This window comes from Passer montanus, unplaced genomic scaffold (assembly GCF_014805655.1).
Source record: "Passer montanus isolate IOZ18808 unplaced genomic scaffold, ASM1480565v1 scaffold30, whole genome shotgun sequence".
Classification (NCBI taxonomy): Eukaryota; Metazoa; Chordata; class Aves; order Passeriformes; family Passeridae; genus Passer; species Passer montanus.
In genome coordinates, this window is record NW_024367708.1 from 7,284,548 (window position 1) to 7,304,910 (window position 20,363).

The following is a 20,363-nucleotide window of genomic DNA, read 5'->3' on the forward strand; positions in this document are numbered from 1 at the left end:
CTATTAACTGAAATAAATACATTCATTTACATCTTTCTTAAATATACCATCAACAGGAAATTAAAACAGTTTAGGAAACTTCTAAGCAATATCAAATACCAAATACTCCTGAACAATTTTACTAAGTGGGACACCTCAGTTAGAAAAAAAAGAGAGAAATGAATAATCACATAAAACTAACATAACAGCTTTTTAACCACACAAAGCAACTGAGCCTAAACTTTAACTACTTTATAAATGACAGCCAGGTATGAGTTTTCACATAATTTTTAGTGCTTCAGCTGAAGTACTTTCCAGTGAATCAGTAAACAAAGCTGAGACTTTTTCTTAGAAAGTTACTTTACAAGTTTAGTTTTAAAATTAATCTCAAATTATATTTTCAGGAATAAATCTGATGTGGTTCTGAATTATCTTTACCTCTATTACTATGAATGAAACAGGAAGGATCAGATGTTTCCAGGATTTTCCTTTCTTTGACAGTACTCAATTTTGGATAACTTCTCCTATAATACTCAAGGAATTGAATTTTGCCATGTCATGCTTTTGCTTCAATACAACGACAATATTATTTGATATTAAAGAGTCACATTTAGTGTGCAGCATTTTACAACAACCAACTCTGCAACAACTATCATCAGACAGAATGATTTTGAGGTAAGCTATGCCATAGTAGAGCACAGTTCAACTTTACATAATACAGCTGGGATTCTTCAAAATGGCTTTTTGCACTGTGTACAATTCAAGTAAGATCCAGGCTTTTCTATTTAAAAAATGGGGTTTAATGTGTTTTAATTACCTGTTACAGGTGGAAGGCTAGGTGGTAAGGGGCCTGGTGGTGGTACTGGAGGTCTAAGGTTAACAGGAGGAGGACTGAGAATTGGTGGAGGGGGAGGAAGTCCAGGAGGAGGTGGTCCTTCGACAACAGGGGGTTGTGCTGGAAAAGGCAGAATGCCAGGAAGATTCACATCTTCTACCACTACTGGATCACTTCCATGATCAAAAGGGCACATGTCTCCTCTCATACAGAAACCCTTCTCTGAAACATCAAAAAGAACTCATGTTAGTATTCATCTGTAGCTCGATTCAAGGTAGATACAAGACATTCAATGTGTAATGTGGCAGTTTGTAAATTAAGAGCTCCACATAGCAGAAGCTTAGATTAAAAAATGAAATTGACTGTTTAACTTTGTTCTTAAGAGTCAGCACACACAGACATTGCAGAAACTTGCTAGGACAAAAGTGATTAATTATTCTTGAAAAACTAATTCTGCACTGTATTATAACAAATGGTGAAAGTAAAGAATGAACTCTAAGAGTCATCACATTAACAAAATCAATTTGTTTCTAAGCAAAAAAGTGCAGATGCTAAGATTGAGAAATCCCAATTATAAGTTAGAAGTTAATATTATGAAATTCCAACATGAGCAAATTCACTCTTTTTTTCCTCTTCTGCAATTATTTCAGGAAACATTATAAACATTTGCCATACTTTCATGTGGTTACATAAGAGCAAAATTTGTTATTTACATATAACATATGCATTTGTAAATATTAAATAGATATAAATAAAAATGAATACACATTCACTTCTTTTCTTTTACACACAAGTGAAACACAGAAGGAGGTCAGTGGAGGGCCACAAAAACTACCAAAAGCCTGAAGCACCTCTCTTATGAGGAAGGGCTGATCAGACTGGAGAAAAGAAGGCTCAGAGCAATCAATTTAAGTACTCACTTCAGCCTTTACACTTTGAACTTTTTGGTGGGACCTGAGGTGATAGGACCAGGGGTCACAGTATTAAACTAAAACATTGTAGATTCAAAGCAAATATAAGAAAAAGAAAATATTATAATGAGGGTGCTTAAACAGTGGAAGAAGTTGCCCAGAAAAGCTGTGGATGCCCCATCCCTGGAAACATTCAAGGTCATATTGGACTGGGCTCTGAGCAACAAGATCTTGTTGAAGACGACCATGCTTACTGTAGGGATGCTAGACTAGATGACTTTAACAGGGCCTTTCTAGCCCAGTTCTATTTTTATCTGTTTAGCAAAAGTGTCCACAGAAACAACACCAAAATACCAGTCAGTGCAACACAGGGAAAAGGCTGAAACACCTTCTGGTAAAATAGGAGGAAAGAAGAGGGCCCACTTGCTCAAAACATGATGTGGGGAAGCAATATGTATTACCTCATCTTCAGGAAGAGCTATAGAGCACATCAAATTGAAATGTTAAACAAAATCAGGAGCTCAGCAGAGGGTAAAGTTGAAAATTTGAAAGTGCATATAGGAAGAGCCGTATGATGGAAACATGTAGCCACCAAAGAGAGAAAACTTCAAAACAAAATGACACATTCACAATTCCACTTGTTCCACATTGCTGTGATGTACATTGGCAAAGCTATTATTTGCAAGTACAACTCTGCCAACGCTTGAAAAGCTCAGCTTCCCTTTTTTTTTTTACTTAAAAAAAATTTGAATCAGAGTTCTGAATCTAAACTGGCCTAGAACTTAAACTCCTCATTGTGGCATGCAATAATAACAACAATAAAATCCCTCAGAAGCAACTTTACAGGAAGATTTCAACTCTCCTGAGCTCACAGGTTGACTGGTTGAGTTTAGTTAAGGCACTTGCCAACTGCAGCAGCCTCTTGTGTGTATTTTGGCACAAGACATTTAAAATGAAAGCTTCTGACAGAGATAAGTGAAAACCTAGCCAGTTTTAAGAAACACCTACACAGAAAGAAAAGAGCCTGGGAAGTTTCAGCTCTAGACCATTCTAGTTAAAAATTGTCTGTTAGTATAGAATGAAATAGGATGAGATCAGTAAGGTGCCAACCATTGTCAAAACCACCAATTACAGTATTTGGTTGGAACATGACCTAAGACAGAAAACCTGGGTAAAACTGGATTTTTAAAATTAATTTTTAATATACTATTTTTAATTTATACAAAATAGTCCTAGCAAGTAAAAAAAATAGACAAACACTAAATGAGCAAGCTGTCTGAAGTCAGTAAGAAGTGGTAACATAGTAAAATTTGCAATCAAGAAGTGTGCAATAGAAAAAACCCACTATACTAGAGAAGATCAGAAAAAGAAGGGTGAATGAATTACCTCAATCTTTTCAGAAAGGGGACAGAATCATAGCTGCAGGAAGCAATTAAAAAATTAATATGTACTTACCATCATAATCTCTACAGCGTTTCTTTGGCAGCGGAGGTCTTCCATAGGAGTTGTGGTCCAGCTGCTCTTCGTGGAACTCTGACCAACTTTCAGTAGTGTTATTTCCATGATGAGCAGGAGCAATAACAGTAATAGTACTGCTCAGTGTAGGGACAGGGTAGTGGCCAGATGAAATATTTGTCACAGAAGAAACTGGAGTATAATTGTTCTCTAATGGATCTGTTCTATCCATATCATATTTTGGCTTTCCTAAATCCCTTTCTGTAACAAAAAAAATAAAAATAAAAATTATACTGGATAATTCCTTATCCACCTTTTCATCAGAAGCAGCCACTACTCTCTAAGTATCTTTGTTCCACATCAACTCAATACATATACACAATAATTGAAATGTTTTACAAGTTGCCCAAAATGTCTGTGGAGTCTCCACCCTTGGAATTATTCATAACCTAGCTGATCTGAAGCAATCTTCTCCAGTTTATTTGTTTTGATAAAGGATGCTAGACTACACCGCCTTCAGAGGTCTCCACTAACCTCAACTATTCCATGATTCTACATTCCAAAAGTTTAACTAGAAAAATAATAATCTGTGAAGTATATAGTCAGGCCCTGGGCAATTTTAGTAACAGATATATCTATCCACAGTAGAGCAGATACCCAATCTAACTTCAGGCAGAGTACATCTTCTTTAGTGATGCATCTAAGAACTTCAGATGTAATATTTTTTTTAATAAAGGGAAGCAATGGCAAGAAAAGGGTAACCATGGCTTGAAAATACTATAAAAGTTACAAATCTTTAATGTTTCAATACAATGTTATTGCTGTGTCTTCATTTTATTGATCTTCCTTCTCTGTTGCACTCAAATGCATGCATTTATTGCATGCAAAGCTTTGCCTTAATAGGTGAAATAATAATGTTTGACAGTTATGGAACACTCCTGGGCAGACACAGCAAGTAAAATGACCTTTTATTCTGAATACATACAAACGATTCTCTTCATTTTCTAGTATTACCACCAAATAAAAAGGAAGTATCCCAATTAAGACAGACTAGTTATGTTATGACATAAGTTAACAGACCTAAATAATTCCACATTAAAGGAACATTATGTAGTATCTTAAAGATGGTTCATCAGTGTGGGTAAAACAGGCTTTTCTTCATGTGCTAAGAAAAAGAAACAAAGCTTTCATTATAAAATATTGTCCATAAGGTACTGTCATTTCAGTTTGTGTAAATAATCCTTAAATTAAGATTTAATCATGTTGTAGTCTTTTAGTTAAACTGCCACATGTTATTTAATCTGCTTGTTAAGAAGTTGTCTGGAAAATATCTGCTCTCGTATTTTCAGAAATCTGCATTTCTAGTTTTAAGGCTGGGTTACCAAAGCCTGTTTTACAGAAAAAAAAAAAATAATACACAGGAGAGTTCTGCCACACTATTTTTCACCCGTACATTGTCTAAAACAGGACAAAGACATAAAATTACTTTCACTGCTCTTTTCCAATTTACCATTAAAACCTATTGAGGGAAAAGGCACTCTTTTCGACTGAAAAAGCAATCCCCTTTTCAAAGAAGTTTAATTCTACAAACTACTGTACTGAAGCCTTAAGTCCTACAGGTATGTGCACAAATGCAAGTATTTACTGTAACAATTTCAGCCTTTCACCTACGACACTAAAGAGGGGACAAGACCAAAAGAACTGAGCTGTTCTGCTCTGCTTGACCAATCATTTACTGCCAAACAGGCAATTTCTTTGCCAGTTCCACGTTTATAGACCAGTATTAATTTCTGTATCTCCCTAAACCAGATTCTGAGTTTCCTAAAACTTAAGGAAATGGAAATAACTTGTATTTTTCTGCCTCTCTTGCAACAATGCTTAAAAGCGGCCAGCACAGCCACATCAATACAAAGATATTAAAGAAGAACAGAGGGTAAGAGAGGAAAACAAGAGCTGACAACACAATCACAAAAGCCTTATTTCCATAGAAAACAAAGCTAAATTTGAATAAAGGCACAAGAACAACAGAGAAAATTCTAGTACATTTTGAACACAGTTTTCAAGTTTAGTTTCTAAATTTTGTAGAAAACATTCACCGTATTTTAGAGACCAACTGTTGGTACCTCTGCTTCGCGTTCTGCTCCGGCTTCTGCTCCGGTCTCGATCGCGGTCCCGCAACCTCTCTTTGCTCCAACTCCTACTTCGACTCCTGCTGTAGCTCCGACTCCTCCCTCTCCGTCTGTTGTATCGATCCCTATAGGAGTCTCTTCTGGGAGGATTTCGGTCATAATCCCTCTTCCTAGAACGTTCATCTTTTTTCCTTTCATCGCGGCTTCTAAACATGAAATATTAGAGGTTAATTACAAGAATTATGAAACCGCAATTTGAAATCTTACCTACTTAAAAACTTTAAGAAATGTCAATGGAAAATTAGAGAAGAGCTACAAATTGTATGTAACTTATGGCTACTCCTTTCTTCTCGGAAGGATTTTAAAATTAATTTTGCTTATTTGTTTTTATTTTTACCATACCTAAGATTTTTAAAACATATATTAATTTCTGTTTCTGCCCAATACTGCATATTTCCCAAGTTGGAAACACCAAGACTTATTGAAGGGAATGCTTCTAAATCAAAATTCAAACTCAATATCAAGCAGAATAAATTCTGCAATATAAATCACAAATCTAGAACCAGAATTACTCCTAAAAGTCCAAGGATAATAGCTCTGCACAACTTGAGAGACAGGTTACACTTACACACACTCACCACTTAACTACATATGTGTAAAAGCAATAGAAGAATTATTTTTAGGCTTACTAGATGATAAGACAGAAACGAAGTATTTAATTCAGTAAAAAATCCAAATTCATCTGATTACTGATATAATAGAAGAGGTTAAACAAAATTTTTTACCTGGTTTCTCTGTAGCGAGAACTTGACTGAGGTGGGCTGTGATTTAATCTTCTAGAGAACTTTTTCTCTCGCTCTTCCTCTTTAACTATCTGAATTCAAAGCATATGTATTAGATCAAACTATTAGTATATTAAAATGCAGACTTCTACATAACCAAATAAAACCAAAAACTCTGAACACTGAGCAATCAGCAGTAACACTAAAATTAAATATTTTAGTCTCTAACATATTAAAAAAATCTTCACAACATGTTTCTATTTCTAGGAATATTCAAAGCCCTGTTTGAGAGAAAATAAAGTAATCTTTGTAGTGCTACACAGAAAATACAGCTGCTTTTACTGAGTATTTAATTCAGTAAAAAATCCAAATTCATCTGATTACTGATATAATAGAAGAGGTTAAACAAAATTTTTTACCTGGTTTCTCTGTAGCGAGAACTTGACTGAGGTGGGCTGTGATTTAATCTTCTAGAGAACTTTTTCTCTCGCTCTTCCTCTTTAACTATCTGAATTCAAAGCATATGTATTAGATCAAACTATTAGTATATTAAAATGCAGACTTCTACATAACCAAATAAAACCAAAAACTCTGAACACTGAGCAATCAGCAGTAACACTAAAATTAAATATTTTAGTCTCTAACATATTTAAAAAATCTTCACAACATGTTTCTATTTCTAGGAATATTCAAAGCCCTGTTTGAGAGAAAATAAAGTAATCTTTGTAGTGCTACACAGAAAATACAGCTGCTTTTACTGCAGGTAGAAAAAAACCATATTAAGGCTTTGGGAAGATTTGAGAAGGCATGGATATTCAACAACCAACACCAGTCTTTTTTTCATCAGCAGGTTATCTAGTTCAGTTCACACTTAAAACACTTTCACGCAGGCAAACTTGGGCTGCTATTGAAAAGGACAAACTTACTCTTCTGGCTCAATGAACAACATAAACACTTGTGACAAAATGATGTTATCTGGCTCAAGCAGCTGAAGGAATGAGAATTGTAATTTAGAACAGTGGCCTGGATTTATGGAGCATTAAAGAGCAGCACAACTACAACAGCATTTTTGACCAGAGAACTAATGCTGGCTGTACTGCAGCTCCTACACTACTAAATAATCTCACTGACCTTTGCCTCGGCAAAACCACCTTGGTTTATGTTTGAAACACACAACTGTGTTAGAAAAATCATGCAGCAGTGCTCAATATGGCAAGCATAAATCTTCTGACTTATCTTAGCACTGTCATGTAATAATTAATAATATTATTAATAAACATAAATCATCATTGATATTGATTATAATAAATTGCTAATAACTATTATTAATAAACACTATGAAGTTGAAAACATAAGCAAATTACATAAATGAGGAAAAGGATGTACATGTAAATTAAAATTGATGCCCACCTCTTCCTTTTTTGTCTCTTTTTCTTGGTGCTGAAAAAATTCTACTTTCAGGCTTCCTGATGATGGTTGTTCTGGGGGAGGTAGGTAGCTTTTTGTATTCACAGCATCAAACAGTTTTTCCACAAATATCTGAGTTTCTAAAAGTAAAGAACATACAAATATCCATTATACAAAACCATGGTTAACATTTGCTTTAAAAATTAATAAATAAATAAACCCAGAAGACCCAGACAAGCACCCAAAACCTGCATTCAGGTTTGCATAAACATCAAAGAGTATTTTCTTTAAATACTGTGTTCCTAATTTATATTTTAAATGAACATTTACAGAGTCAAAAAACATGTCAATAATGAACAATGTTTCACAAAAGTTTTCAATTCTTGAATTATTTAATGTCCCTTAATAAAGCATCCAGAAAAATATTTCTGGCATCTATATATACAGAGATTCAATACTTGTCCAGAGAAGTTGTGGATGCCCCAACCCTGGAAGCATTCAAGACCAGGTGAGACAAGGCCCTGATAAACCTGGTCTAGTGTGAGATGCCCCTGCCCAGGACAGGGGACTGGAACTACAGTATCTGTATGGTCCCTTTTAACCCAATGATTGATTATTCTATGATTCTGTGCCTCTGTGAGTACTAACAAAACATATACGTAATATATGTGTGCTAACCTATACACCTGGGCTTTTCAAAATTACTTTATGAAAAATGAATTACAATCTACAAAGTAACAAAGCTAATAAAGAGATCAAAGCCCAATTCTATGGTACAAGATTGCTTGAATAAATTGAACAAGACAGAATTTTCACTCAATCTTAATTGTTATGACAAAGCCCATACCTTTCTGAAGAAATACATCCAGCTGATCAACACACAATGCCTTCAGTTCTTTTTCACTTTTATCCTTCTTCACCAAAGCCAGAACATATTTAGCTAGGGCAGATGGATCTGCATCACATCTGCAAACAGATTAGATTAGTTAAAAAAGGCAATTTAATTACAGAAATTAATGCCTGAAACTGGTATGACCAATACATATATAGGGCAAAATAATTTCCTACCAAAGCAATTGAAAAATATTCAGGTGTATTTTTCAAAACAGGGTCCAGATAGCTAACATTTCTAAGTATCACTTTCTTTTTCAAGAGAACAACTGCCTAGAATATATCATAACAATACTGCACAGAGAACATCAGAGCTAACTAGGACAAACTATTTAGTAAGAAACAGCCTCAGCTGCCTAATTGTTCTGTATTAAAAACAAAGACAATTAATATCTCCCTAACTCTCCAAAGACGCAATCAATAATTCTGGATGTAACACTGAGTAACTGTTATCTGGGAAAAGTCACTCTATCCAATTACAAATTAATACAGTAATACAGTAGAAGTGATCTATACTACAAAAAACCCAAAAAAATCAGATCCTTGAGTATTCTCTTAAATACACTTTTGAACATTCTTGTTCCTACTTACATATGAACACCATGAAAACTGAAACTCATTTTTTCAGTTTCAAACTTGGTTTCAAAAGCCTAAATTCATATAGTGTAACAGACACTTCCATAAGAGGTACACTGAAAATGGAGGGAAATTTAGGGGATCATTATCCATTTGGCACCTGAATTCAGAATTCAACCTAAAATTAAATACAGAGAACCTCCATGTAGAAGTTGATGGTCTTATGGACATCAACAAAGAACTTAGAATGAAGAAAGTCATGTATCCACATTCAGTAGAACATTATTTAATATAAGTGGCAGAATTTTTTACAATGTTTCACCAAGAGGAATCTACAATGAACTTTGTGGTGGTGCTGTAAAGCCTGCCAAAGCAAGTGACACTACTGCACAAAACCATTCATGTTTCAAAAAGAAAAGAATGAAATAGTGAGACACTGTTCCTAAACAACTTAATCTCCTTATTTAGCATATACCAAAGAAAGACTTCAGACCCCACAAAACAATGCAAGACGAAATGGATGCATACCATGTGATAAAGACAACTAATTTGGGTGGTCATCAAAGTTTTTACTAATGTTTTGAAGAATAACAAGAAGAAAAAAATTGCATTGATGCATCCTAACTGTACATGCTTTCTAGCAAAAATAACCAATAACCAAAAATTAATCTATGGTCAGGGAGTTGCACCGAATACAAACATTATACAAATACTGCTCTAGTATAGAGGTCCAACAGTCATAACAAAGGAGTTAACATAAAATAAAAAGTTGGAAATCCCTTCCACCATGAGTAAGATACAAATACAGAAGCTTAACTGTTAATCTAAATGGTGATCATTTAAATGACATTATTTTGGACACTGGGCAAAAGAACCCAAATCCCTAAACAAACATATCACACCACCTAATTCCTCTCACCAGAGAAACTTCTCTCCTGCACAGCAAGCAACATCCCCCATGCAAACATATCTGTTAAGCAAAGGAAGCCAATCGGTCAGCACTTATGGATAGCCTGGGCCCAGCACAGAGAGCCCTGAAGTTAAAGGTCAGAGCTTCAAACGTAACCCAGCATCCTTTAGAAAGCAGGCAATACTAGAATTTCATGCTGAAAAAGCAACTTGGGCTGCTAGTGGATGTACCCTGTATTCCATGTTAGTCTGAATTATTTATAGATAAAGGAAATGGGAGTTCATAATCATTGCAAAAGAACCCATGGACACTAAATGATCAAAATGAAAATATATAGTGTATAGCGAAAACCAGGCTGCACACTGACTGAAAATTCTTCAGAAATTTTTCACATCTAGTTTGCCCCATTCAGGTCTAACAATTCTTTATCCAGAAAAAAATACAGTCCAAGCAGCAAGTCAGTGCACAACCTGTCACAACCTCCTACAGTGAGAGCAGTAGGACTCAAACACGGCAGGCACCTGAGCACATCAGCCAAACAGGTTATCTAAAAGCCCAGTGTCGAACAATACACATCACAGGCTGTAATGAGGGTTCGCTCTCGGCCTTCAGCAGGCCCTAAGACCAGCATTTCATAACCTCTCACTCCTTGAATTTGGAAAGTTAACTTTTTTCACTGTTTCTTCACACAACTTCAAGGGCACTTCAGATTTCCAGTACTTTCCCAGTTTCAAGCTGAATTGTGCCATGGAAAATTAATGTGCTGTTTTCATCATGACATGTGGGGAGCAGACAATTTTCACATGATTATCCTTAGTTTTCCTTTTTTAATTTCAATTTCCATAAATGTGGTTCTCATTCGATAATACAAACAGTCAGTTGTCATTCAAAATCTGCTACAACTTACTTAAATCACACATGCAACTCAAAATTTAGTGGGGGTGGGGGGGAAGGAGAAAAAGGGGCTAAAAACCTGCTGCTCTTGACTACTACAATGTGTTTTATTCTCCAGCGCCTACAGCACTGACCATACAACAACCTCATATTCAGTTTAAAGCAATTCCCCTTTCATGAGAAGGACAGAAACCAGAAAATCTCCGGAAAGCCACACAGACCATAACAAAATAAACAAACCATAAACTATCCCCCCAAAAAACAACCAAAAAACCCACAAAACCAACAAACAAAACCCCAAAACCCTAACAAACAGATGATGCCTAAAAATAATGAACAGTTAACGCTTTCACCCTCCCTGCCATGATGACTTCGGAAATCTCAGCAATCCTGTCCACCCCAGGACTTGAGGTCATCCACACAACTCCAAGATACACTTATGAAAATATTCTCAATGAAAATGTACTTTTAATTTGCAAAACACAGGATCACTTTCTGCTGTGCACTCATGCACTTGTTTCAACATCTGTCACCCTGTACAGACACATATGAACAATATAAAACAATCATACTGAATTCTACTATTATTATCATTCAGGGTACAGGGGAATTCCTACAATAAGAATTTACATGCTTTCAATTGTGGCTACTTAACAAATACTATTTTTTAAAAAACTAACAGGCAAATTATTTCAAATTGACACTAATTAAGCAATAATGAATACAGTGAGTTTTGTGGCAGAGTGAGAGGAAGATGGTTTTGTAAACCAACACCAGGATTTTATGTGCTTTCTTTTATTTTTTTCAAATTAAACTGCAAATGATCTCTACACAGATAGAGGTTTTTTTCAAGTCAGTCCTACTGACTTGAAACAGCAGTTTCTTCTACACCTGTTCTTCAAAGCTTGAAAAAAACCCTACAATTAATCTGTTTTCTCCACACTAATGTGAAGACTGTTTCTGTAGACAGTATCTTCAATAAATCTAACATGATCTTTTATGGCTTTTCAAACTCTTCTAAAACACCATTATTTCTCATGATGCTAAAATTAAATTGCTAGCAACCTCAAGTGGTGAAAGAGAGGAGTAAGAGGTTTCACTAAGTAAGAAAAATAATGAAAGTTTTGCTTGAAAATTTCTTTAGAGCTATCAAAAGTTCTAGACATAATCTTTAATAATTTTGTTTGGAGGGAGCTTTTTTTAAAAAGAAATTCCTTCCCACTTTTTCACTCAAACTTAATTCTGAAATGTTCTGTATAAATTCTCCATGCACCAGTTTAGTCAAAATCCACTGGTTTGGATTATGGGGCCTTGAGTTTTTTCTCTCACTAAGTAAAAAAAAAATTAAAGTTTTGCTTGAAAATTTCTTTAGAGCTATCAAGAGTTCTAGACATAATCTTTAATAATTTTGTTTGGAGGGAGCTTTTTTAAAAAGAAATTCCTTCCCACTTTTTCACTCAAACTTAATTCTGAAATGTTCTGTATAAATTCTCCATGCACCAGTTTAGTCAAAATCCGCTGGTTTGGATTATGGGGCCTTGAGTTTTTTCTGATAAACAAGATCTTATGTTCTTTAGTTTAACAGTATTTTCTCAGAGAACAGCAGCCTTTGTGTGTGAATAATACGCAATATGCTTGCTCTGTCTCTGTTGTGCATACATGGATTTTTTCAGCAATTTTGAGCTAGCTTTGTCAGTTTTTCTAAATCTCTTTGTCTTGCATTTTATGCTCTTATAATCGACTTTGTTTTGATAACAAGTAATGTGAGAATAAAGAAAACAGTAAAGGCACCCATGCTGATGGCAGCAAATATACAGTGTAGCACAAGAGTTTACCATACAATATATGTATCCTGCTATATTCTTGCAGACTGAAAGATAATAGAGAAAGATTCTTAACTGGTATCTCAGAAAAATGAGAATACCACCAACACATTTCAAATACTCCAAGTTGCTCTAAAAATGAACAAAAAGTTTATATTTTGATTCTACTGCTCACTGAATGACAAACATTTTCAGTTATTAAATACAGGTTTGAATCCTTAGCTAAACTTGAATATAGTGTAGTACATCAGTCCTCACCATAAACACAATTTGTGCATTACAAGTGTGACAGAACTTTATACATAACTTCATTCTTATGATAACACCTGGCTACTAGAAAAATGGTCAAATTCATCAAGCATGTAGAAAAACATTTCTCAACTCTGATTTCCCTATCTTCATCCGTCAACATACTGCAGGCACATGCTGCAAGCACTAATACTCATCTGTAATCACAAATTTCTCCTCCTGTTTTCACTTTTGTGTTTTCTTTAACAAACAAACACCAGCTGGCACAAGTAATCTGCATTCATTTCCACTGCAGCAAGTACATCCCAGTGTGCGCTACCATTAAACACCACACCATGTCTTCTTACACCCAATTTCAGTATATCATGTATTCAGAAATACATATATATATCATTGTTTCTAGCAAAGTTAAATGTTTTTACCTCTAGTAATACTTGTCTGTACTCTTTAAGTAAGAAAATACACAGCGCCTACTCCTCTCTCTTAAACAAGGGAGACTGCTCAGGCAATCTTGCTTTAATAAACAGTATTGAATATACAGGCATAGATGGAAGAATTCTCTTGCTAGATCTCTACATGCTCTTCAGAGAATTATATGAATACCTCCAATTGCTATGCAACAGATAGAAGCTTCAAAAAGGAAAGCAATTCCCAACCAAATATTTTGCTCAATCACAGAAGGAACAGTACAATAAAGCTCACAGGAAAGTTCAAAACCCCATGTTTCTGACCTCACGTTGTTTTGCAGTAATTATCTGAAATTACTATCTCAAATAAAAAAGAGAAAAGCTGAAACTGTCAAGGTAAACTTAAGTCTTAATTTTTTTTGTTGTAAATAATATTTGAAAAAGGAAAAGTAATTTGGCTGAGTCACCTCTCAGTACAGTATTTTCTTTTTATTTGAATACTCTGCAATTCATTAAACACTTTTTAACCTGTTTCCAACTCACATTTTTTTAATATATGTTCTGAGAACCCACTTCTACTTTTTTTAATCACCAGGCAACTACAGACATTAGCCTTAACTGAGAAATGCAGTATATGTGGAATAGATATTAAAGGTGTTTGCAAGAACAAATTAGTCATGTAGCTGTGTGTTCCAAAGCCCTTATTAACACTAGATATATAGCTTACTCTGTATGCACACACTACTTTAACATGTAAAGGAACCACACAGGGGGATTTTTTTCTTCAGTTTTAAAATTAATGTACAAACCAAAAAGATGCTGCAAAACCTGAAACTAGTTCCTTTACAAAATTTGAACTACTACAACACACTGAAACCTCAGAAGCATGTCTGCAGTCCTCCAGGCAACAAATGGTGTTGCTCTAAAGGAAATAACATGTAGGTGCATGCTGTTTGTCGGGCTCTATCCTGAGAGTTAATAACCTAAATTTCAGTGTCTAGTTTTGTTGCCTGAAGACCGACTGCTAAAATACTGCTCATCTCTTGACATTAACCAAGGTGGACATGGCTGTGTTTGAAGGCTGAGAGAAATGCTTTCTACTTGCAGGGCTGAGTGGTTGCAGAAAGATGCACACGGCCTACTGGGCAGTGGAACCAGCCTAATTCAGGCAGTCGCACCACTCTGTTGTTACTAAAAAAAAAAAAAAATCTATAAAAAACTGTGGTATAAAGTAATATGGTGTAAACTTACTTCAGTAAGTAAAATGAACAATCAACTCATTCAGCAAGATGCAACTTTTATCTTGAGACACTATCGTGGCTGAGAAGCACCACTCTTATGCGATACTCACTTTAATTACCTCTAACAGTACTTAAAGCAATAGAAACACATTGAGGAACGCTGCAGCCTCCAAAGCTGCTATTCAAGCTAATGATGCCATTAAATCAGTTCTAAATTATTCTGATACCCAGATCTGACATGTTCATACAGCTGCAACCAGTAATTGGCAGCCTAGAATACCACCCCTAGATTCAAGACAGCTCTCATGAGGCAGAACAGCTGTCAGCTTGCTGGCTCTCCAACACCCATTCAATGCAGAGAGCAAAACTCATCACAGTGTCTCTGTGACTTGCAATGCAGTCAAAGGGGTTTCGCTTCACTGCAAGAACAAAAAAGGTTTCCTGTAACAAGGAACAGTTTCCTCCTTTTTATTTTCTGCTTCCAACTATACCTAATACCAATCTTTTAATACTAACATAATATTTTTACTCAGAAGCTTAGCAGTATTGGCACTCTAGGCTAGGAACGTTGACTTCTCAAATACAGCAGCTCTCTGTGAGTCAGGTGAACAGACTATCAAGTTTCACAGCAGATGTAGAAAAATAACTAGTGTTAAAAACTACATACCACTGATGTGCATTTGTGCTTTATTTATCTTAGTTACAAACAGCTTCACACAAGGTGTAACAAAGTAAGTGAAATGAAAAGGCATGCTTATTGCTTCTGAACTTCTAAGGAAGTTTTATGGAAAATGAGAGAAATCTCATGGTGGCCCAATGAGTGTTACTGGTAGGGTGATGCACCATGTGAAATAAATGACAAGGTTTTTCATTTTAACTTATTTCCGTGCTTTCAATGTCCTGGCTTATCAGCATATTCTTACACCACTGTCAAACTGTTTTTATTTATTACTTTTTGTCAGTAACCTGTGAAGCCAAAAAAAAAGGGCTGAAAAGCTTGACAAACAAGGAGCAGTGAGGGCATAACACCAGAGGACACAGATCATTTGCAAAAAGATATTCCAATAATAAATATACTCAAAATATTCTTTAAACAATTTTCACTTTATTCCATCTGATGCAAGTCATTACCACATTCTCTTACAGAATTCACCAATGAAAAATACCTTTCCATTTCAATGAGGTATGCCTAAATACTGCATAAATGTTGTTGTAGGCATTTCATCTTTTTTTCAAGTTGGATTTAGTACAGGAACAAACCTTCACAAAAATGTAAATACAGTGAAGTGGAAAAAAAATTAGATATGGGAGCCTTAATCAAACTGAAAGTAAAATTCAGCAGGCCACAAATATTTCAATTTAATTTATTTTACACAAAGTAATTAAAACCAAGGAAACTTTCCAGTGTAGAGAATTAGGGCAAGGGGGAGAACATTACAACGTCTTAAAAGCAAATCCGTGAGTGTTGCATTAGTACAAAAAGATAGTTTTTTTCACAAGTATAGATTCAAACAAATTCAAGGGAAAAAAAAATTAAAGAAATCCCTACTTGGAACTTTGCCAAGCCATATCCTGATATTCCAGCAAGGACTATATACACAGTTTCTAGAGTATCTGGAATGGACTTGCAGGAAAGAAACTCATCACAATTGACAGGCTCAGTGAGTGCCTTGTTAGTATAGAAATCAGAAGTGACAGGCAGACTGCTATATTCCAAGTTTAACACTTTCCAACACTTGATAGAAACCATGCCATGAACAAGAAAGTGTGTAACACCAGAAACTTAGCTCGCTGCTATCTGCAAGCAACGAGGATGACTGGTAACAAATGCCTTCTTTAGAGAGCTGACTAGAATTGAATATACAAGATAATGCTAGTCAAACACACGGTAGCCACAGCACAAAAAGCCTCTTGCCACTTTGTCTGTACTGGTACTACATTTACACGGCTGTATCTGCAATGATTCTGTGTGTATATTTAGCAATTCTGCACGAAGAGTTATTTCCAAAACCACAAAAGCAGCCCCTTCTTGAAGAGCTCCTACAGACCTATTACCCCTAAATGAAGCTGGACTCTGCAAAGGCTCCAGCATGGCAGCATTTGCAATTTCTGCCTCACTGCAACAAGACAAAACTCACATAAGGCCTTTTTGTATGGATGATCACCAAGGCTTTGCCAAAGGCATTAGAGTAGTCCAAAACAAACAAACAAACCCAACAACCTACCACTAACAAAATTCCAAATCTTAACTCCTCCACCATCTCTCCCCTTCAAACATTCTTGTCTATGAACAGTGTTTCCCAGAGACTCCATGTGAAAGCCAAATCTTGTCCATTCTATACAATTACATAACATGCTTGTTTCATTAGATTAAGAAGTCAGCATTTTTAGAATGTTTAAAGATAAAATGAGACAATTTTTGCGGCTATTGCTATATTTTAATTCTGAAACATTATGTTTTAGAAGTACATGCATTATGGCCTTCAGAACAAGCTATGCATCCTGATTAAAAAAGGCTAGCTCCTTGGAAAAGGCAACTTGGAAACTGCAGCATGCTCTAACTATTCAGCTCTAGATAACTAGCACATAAATATAGATCTAGACATGTTTGTATAAAATTATTCACGTTATTTCTTAAATGTACTTCTCCCCTTAAAACCACCAAGACACCACCTCCACAATGACCTAAGAGTGTCTTAGTGTAGTCAGCAGGTTAAGCCACCTTATCTTGCAGTTAAAGGTGTGAAAGAGCCACTAGACAACACTTGGCACTTTTGTTTCACTAACAGGAAAAGACAAGTCAAAAATCATTTTTGCATACAGCAACACCTTCAGACGATCAGCAGTTACCGCCTCACTGTACCAGCAGTGCAACAGTTGCTTCTTTAGAAGTAGCTGCACACTGAAATTTTCATACAGCCAGAAGCTATGGCTGTAGTCACACACTCCAGATAGCTGACAGCAAAAGCACCTCCAGGAGCATTTGGCTGGTAGGAAAGGACAAGGCATCACCAATTCTAACAGGTGTGCAACAATGCAGGTTGAATGTCCAGTTACACAGGACACTGCAGAAAACTGAATGACAGTCACGGCTCGTTTGTTTCCTCCCAAAGCTAAAAACTCATCACCCTCCAGACCAGCATCTCCCTAGCTCTCCACAGTTTTCCCAAACAACAACCACATTTGATCTGCTCACACACCACATTTAACCTAACAGACACACACTGGTCGTGTTAGTGGAAAAAAAGCAGAAACTTGCACTGATCACGAAAGCTGAAAATCTCAATTTCATCCTTTAATTGCTGACTATTGCTAAGACAGCTCATGGTTTAATATTCACACAAAGAAACATGGACCAACCTAAGTCTGTTCCAAGCCTCTAAACCAGCACACTCTAAAATACTGACATCAAACTGCTGATTGCCATTAACAATATATTCATACAAGAGAGTACCCAGAAACTAATAGTGAGCATTATGCAGCAGAGGACTAGGGAAGTCTATTACCCCAGAGCACAATATATTGCACTATACTGACCCAAGACAGAAAGTAATTCACTTTCCCCAAACTACAGCTTTACAAGATGATGCCCTTCCCCCCCCAAAAATAAAAACTTTAAACGTGAAACCTTTTATAACAAAGTCACTCAGTGTAATTTGCTGCAGGCCTAATTCAAAGACCACTGAAAGTAAACCCATAGTTCATCTGTTTCTGTGTGGTCTGGATTAGACCCTATGGAATAAAGGAGAACCACCACCTCCCCCCCACCACCTAAAAAAAAAGCCCCAAACAAAGAAAAGAACAACCCAAGTGAAGCTCTCCTAAAAATGTCCCAGCATTCTATAACTTTTTCAAGTTATTTCAGCATAAGCCCTACAAACTGCATCTGCACATACAAATACTTAACTAATGGTTATGGAAGCAATAAAGCAATTTTTGCCCCCCATCTGAACTTGTCAAGAGTAAAACCTACAGTGAGCAAACATCTCAGCACAAAAGTTAACACCAGACTGAATTCAGGAGTTCTAGTTCATTTAACTCGAATCACACTCCAGCAAATTTAATTCAGACATGTTAAATAGTGGTCCAGAATGACAAAAAATGTGCATGCCTTCACCCATAGACACCATACTTCCAGAAGATAAACCTTTAAAACTAAGTTCACACTTCAGTTCCACTAAAATACCATTCAGAGAAGGAAGACGCATTTGCAGAAGAGCCCCACTTACTCACACGAATGTTATCCTTAGAGGGCACGCACGTATTCACAAACAAGCAAATTATTCTCTGGGGCTCCTACTCCCAAGTCCTCTACTGATGCAATTATTATTTGGGGTTAGGGAGACCGGAGAGCGTCAAATACTCCAAATAACCAAGAATGATGCGCGACGAGCCTGCAGCAAACGCTAGTGGGAAGATGCCAGGATCCCGCTGGACGCCCCGGCGGCACCTGGGCTCTGCCGGAGAAGGTCCCCGCACGGGCCGGCGCGGCCTCTCGGGGGCCGAGCGCGGGGCACACGAGCCGCACACGCACACACGGCGTCTCCCGCTCTCCCTGGGCTACAAAGGGAAGAGGAACGCGGTCGCTAGGGGGGGAAGCTGCATCCTCCGGAGGGAGATGGTCCTACCTCCCGGCCGAGGACGGCCACGGGAGAGCGGGAGAGCGCAGGAACGACGCAGCCCCTCACACACGGCGGCCGCAGGAGGATACTGAGAGGGCATCTCCCGGGATGCCCTCCCGGCGCTCGCCAGCACCGCGCTTCCCGCCCCTGCGGATCCCCATCTTCTGCAAGAGGATGGTTTATTTCGAGGGGGCGAGAGGGCGAGGAAGGGTCGCGGTTACTCACATGGGCTCCAAGGTTTTGCTGAGCCAGGATTTCAGCGCCTCGAAGTTTTCTATGATCATTTTAACCACCATCCAGAGCGGCCCGGGCCCCCCGCCTCCCCGCCAGCAGCAACAGCAGCAGCAGCAGCCCCGGCGGCGGGGTCGGCGCCGCTGGCCGGCCGGCACCCCGGCTCCCGCCGCGCCTCCCCGCACTCCCCGCCGCCTCCCGCTCCGGCAGAAGCCGCCCGGCACGGGCCGGAGGCCCAGCGACACGGAGGGGGCGGAACCAGTCGAGCAGCGGCTGCTTCCCGCGGGCCCCGCTCTCGCCGCTCGTCTGCCGGGGAGCGCGTCCCGGGCGCAGCGCGGGTCCCCCCCGCCGGAGGGCGGCGCGGCCGGGTGCGGTGCGGCGGAGCGGAGCGGGACGGGCCCCTGCTCTGGCAGGGCCATCCTAGGGCACATTGAACAGGGTTGATTCCAGATCGGTCTTGAATAACTCCTTTGAGGGACACAACCTCTCTGGACAATCTGTTCTTGTCCAGGGTCACCTGTACAGTCAAGAAGTTCTTCCTCAGATTCAGGTGGAACTCCCTGTGCAACAGTTTCTGCCCATTGCCTCCTGTCCTATTGCTCAGCACCACTGAACAGAGCCTGGCTCCATCCTCTCGGCACCCTCCCTTCAGATAATTATTGATAAGATCCCCTCTCAGTTGTCTCTTCTTGAGGCTGCTCAAGCCTTTCCTTCTAAGAGAAATGCTCCAGCCCCTTAATCCACAACATCTGGACCTGCTCCAGGAGCTCCCTGTACTGGGGAGCCCAGAACTGGACACAGCACTTCAGATTTGGCTTCACCGGGCCTGGGCAGAGGGGCAGAACCATCTCCCACAGCCTGCTGGCAGTGCTTTTCCTGATGCACCCCAGGATACCATTGGCCTTCTTGGCCACCAGGGCACACTGCTGGCCCATGGACAACCTGTTGTCCTTCAGGAACCCCAGGTCTTCCTCAGCAGAGCCGCTTTTCCAGCAGGTCACACTCAATCTGTACTGGCGCT

At 38.1% G+C, this 20,363-nt stretch overlaps 1 protein-coding gene across 5 annotated transcripts in view; it reads right to left on the minus strand.

Annotated features, from left to right (window-relative positions):
* Window positions 1-19,741, minus strand: part of RBM26 (RNA binding motif protein 26) — a 48,465-nt gene extending 28,724 nt beyond the window's left edge. For 3 of the 5 annotated variants that reach the window (XM_039714603.1, XM_039714605.1, XM_039714601.1), the window contains exons 1-7: window positions 19,337-19,741; window positions 8,346-8,464; window positions 7,502-7,638; window positions 6,511-6,599; window positions 5,277-5,515; window positions 3,181-3,441; window positions 797-1,036 (exon numbers count right to left, since the gene is read on the minus strand). In XM_039714603.1, the coding sequence (XP_039570537.1) occupies window positions 797-1,036; window positions 3,181-3,441; window positions 5,277-5,515; window positions 6,511-6,599; window positions 7,502-7,638; window positions 8,346-8,464; window positions 19,337-19,407 (1,156 nt within the window). In that variant the 5' untranslated portion in view covers window positions 19,408-19,741. The remainder of the gene's footprint in view (window positions 1-796; window positions 1,037-3,180; window positions 3,442-5,276; window positions 5,516-6,510; window positions 6,600-7,501; window positions 7,639-8,345; window positions 8,465-19,336) is intronic. The other 2 variants (XM_039714604.1, XM_039714602.1) reach the window with 1 other exon arrangement.
* Between the last annotated feature and the right edge of the window lie 622 nt (window positions 19,742-20,363).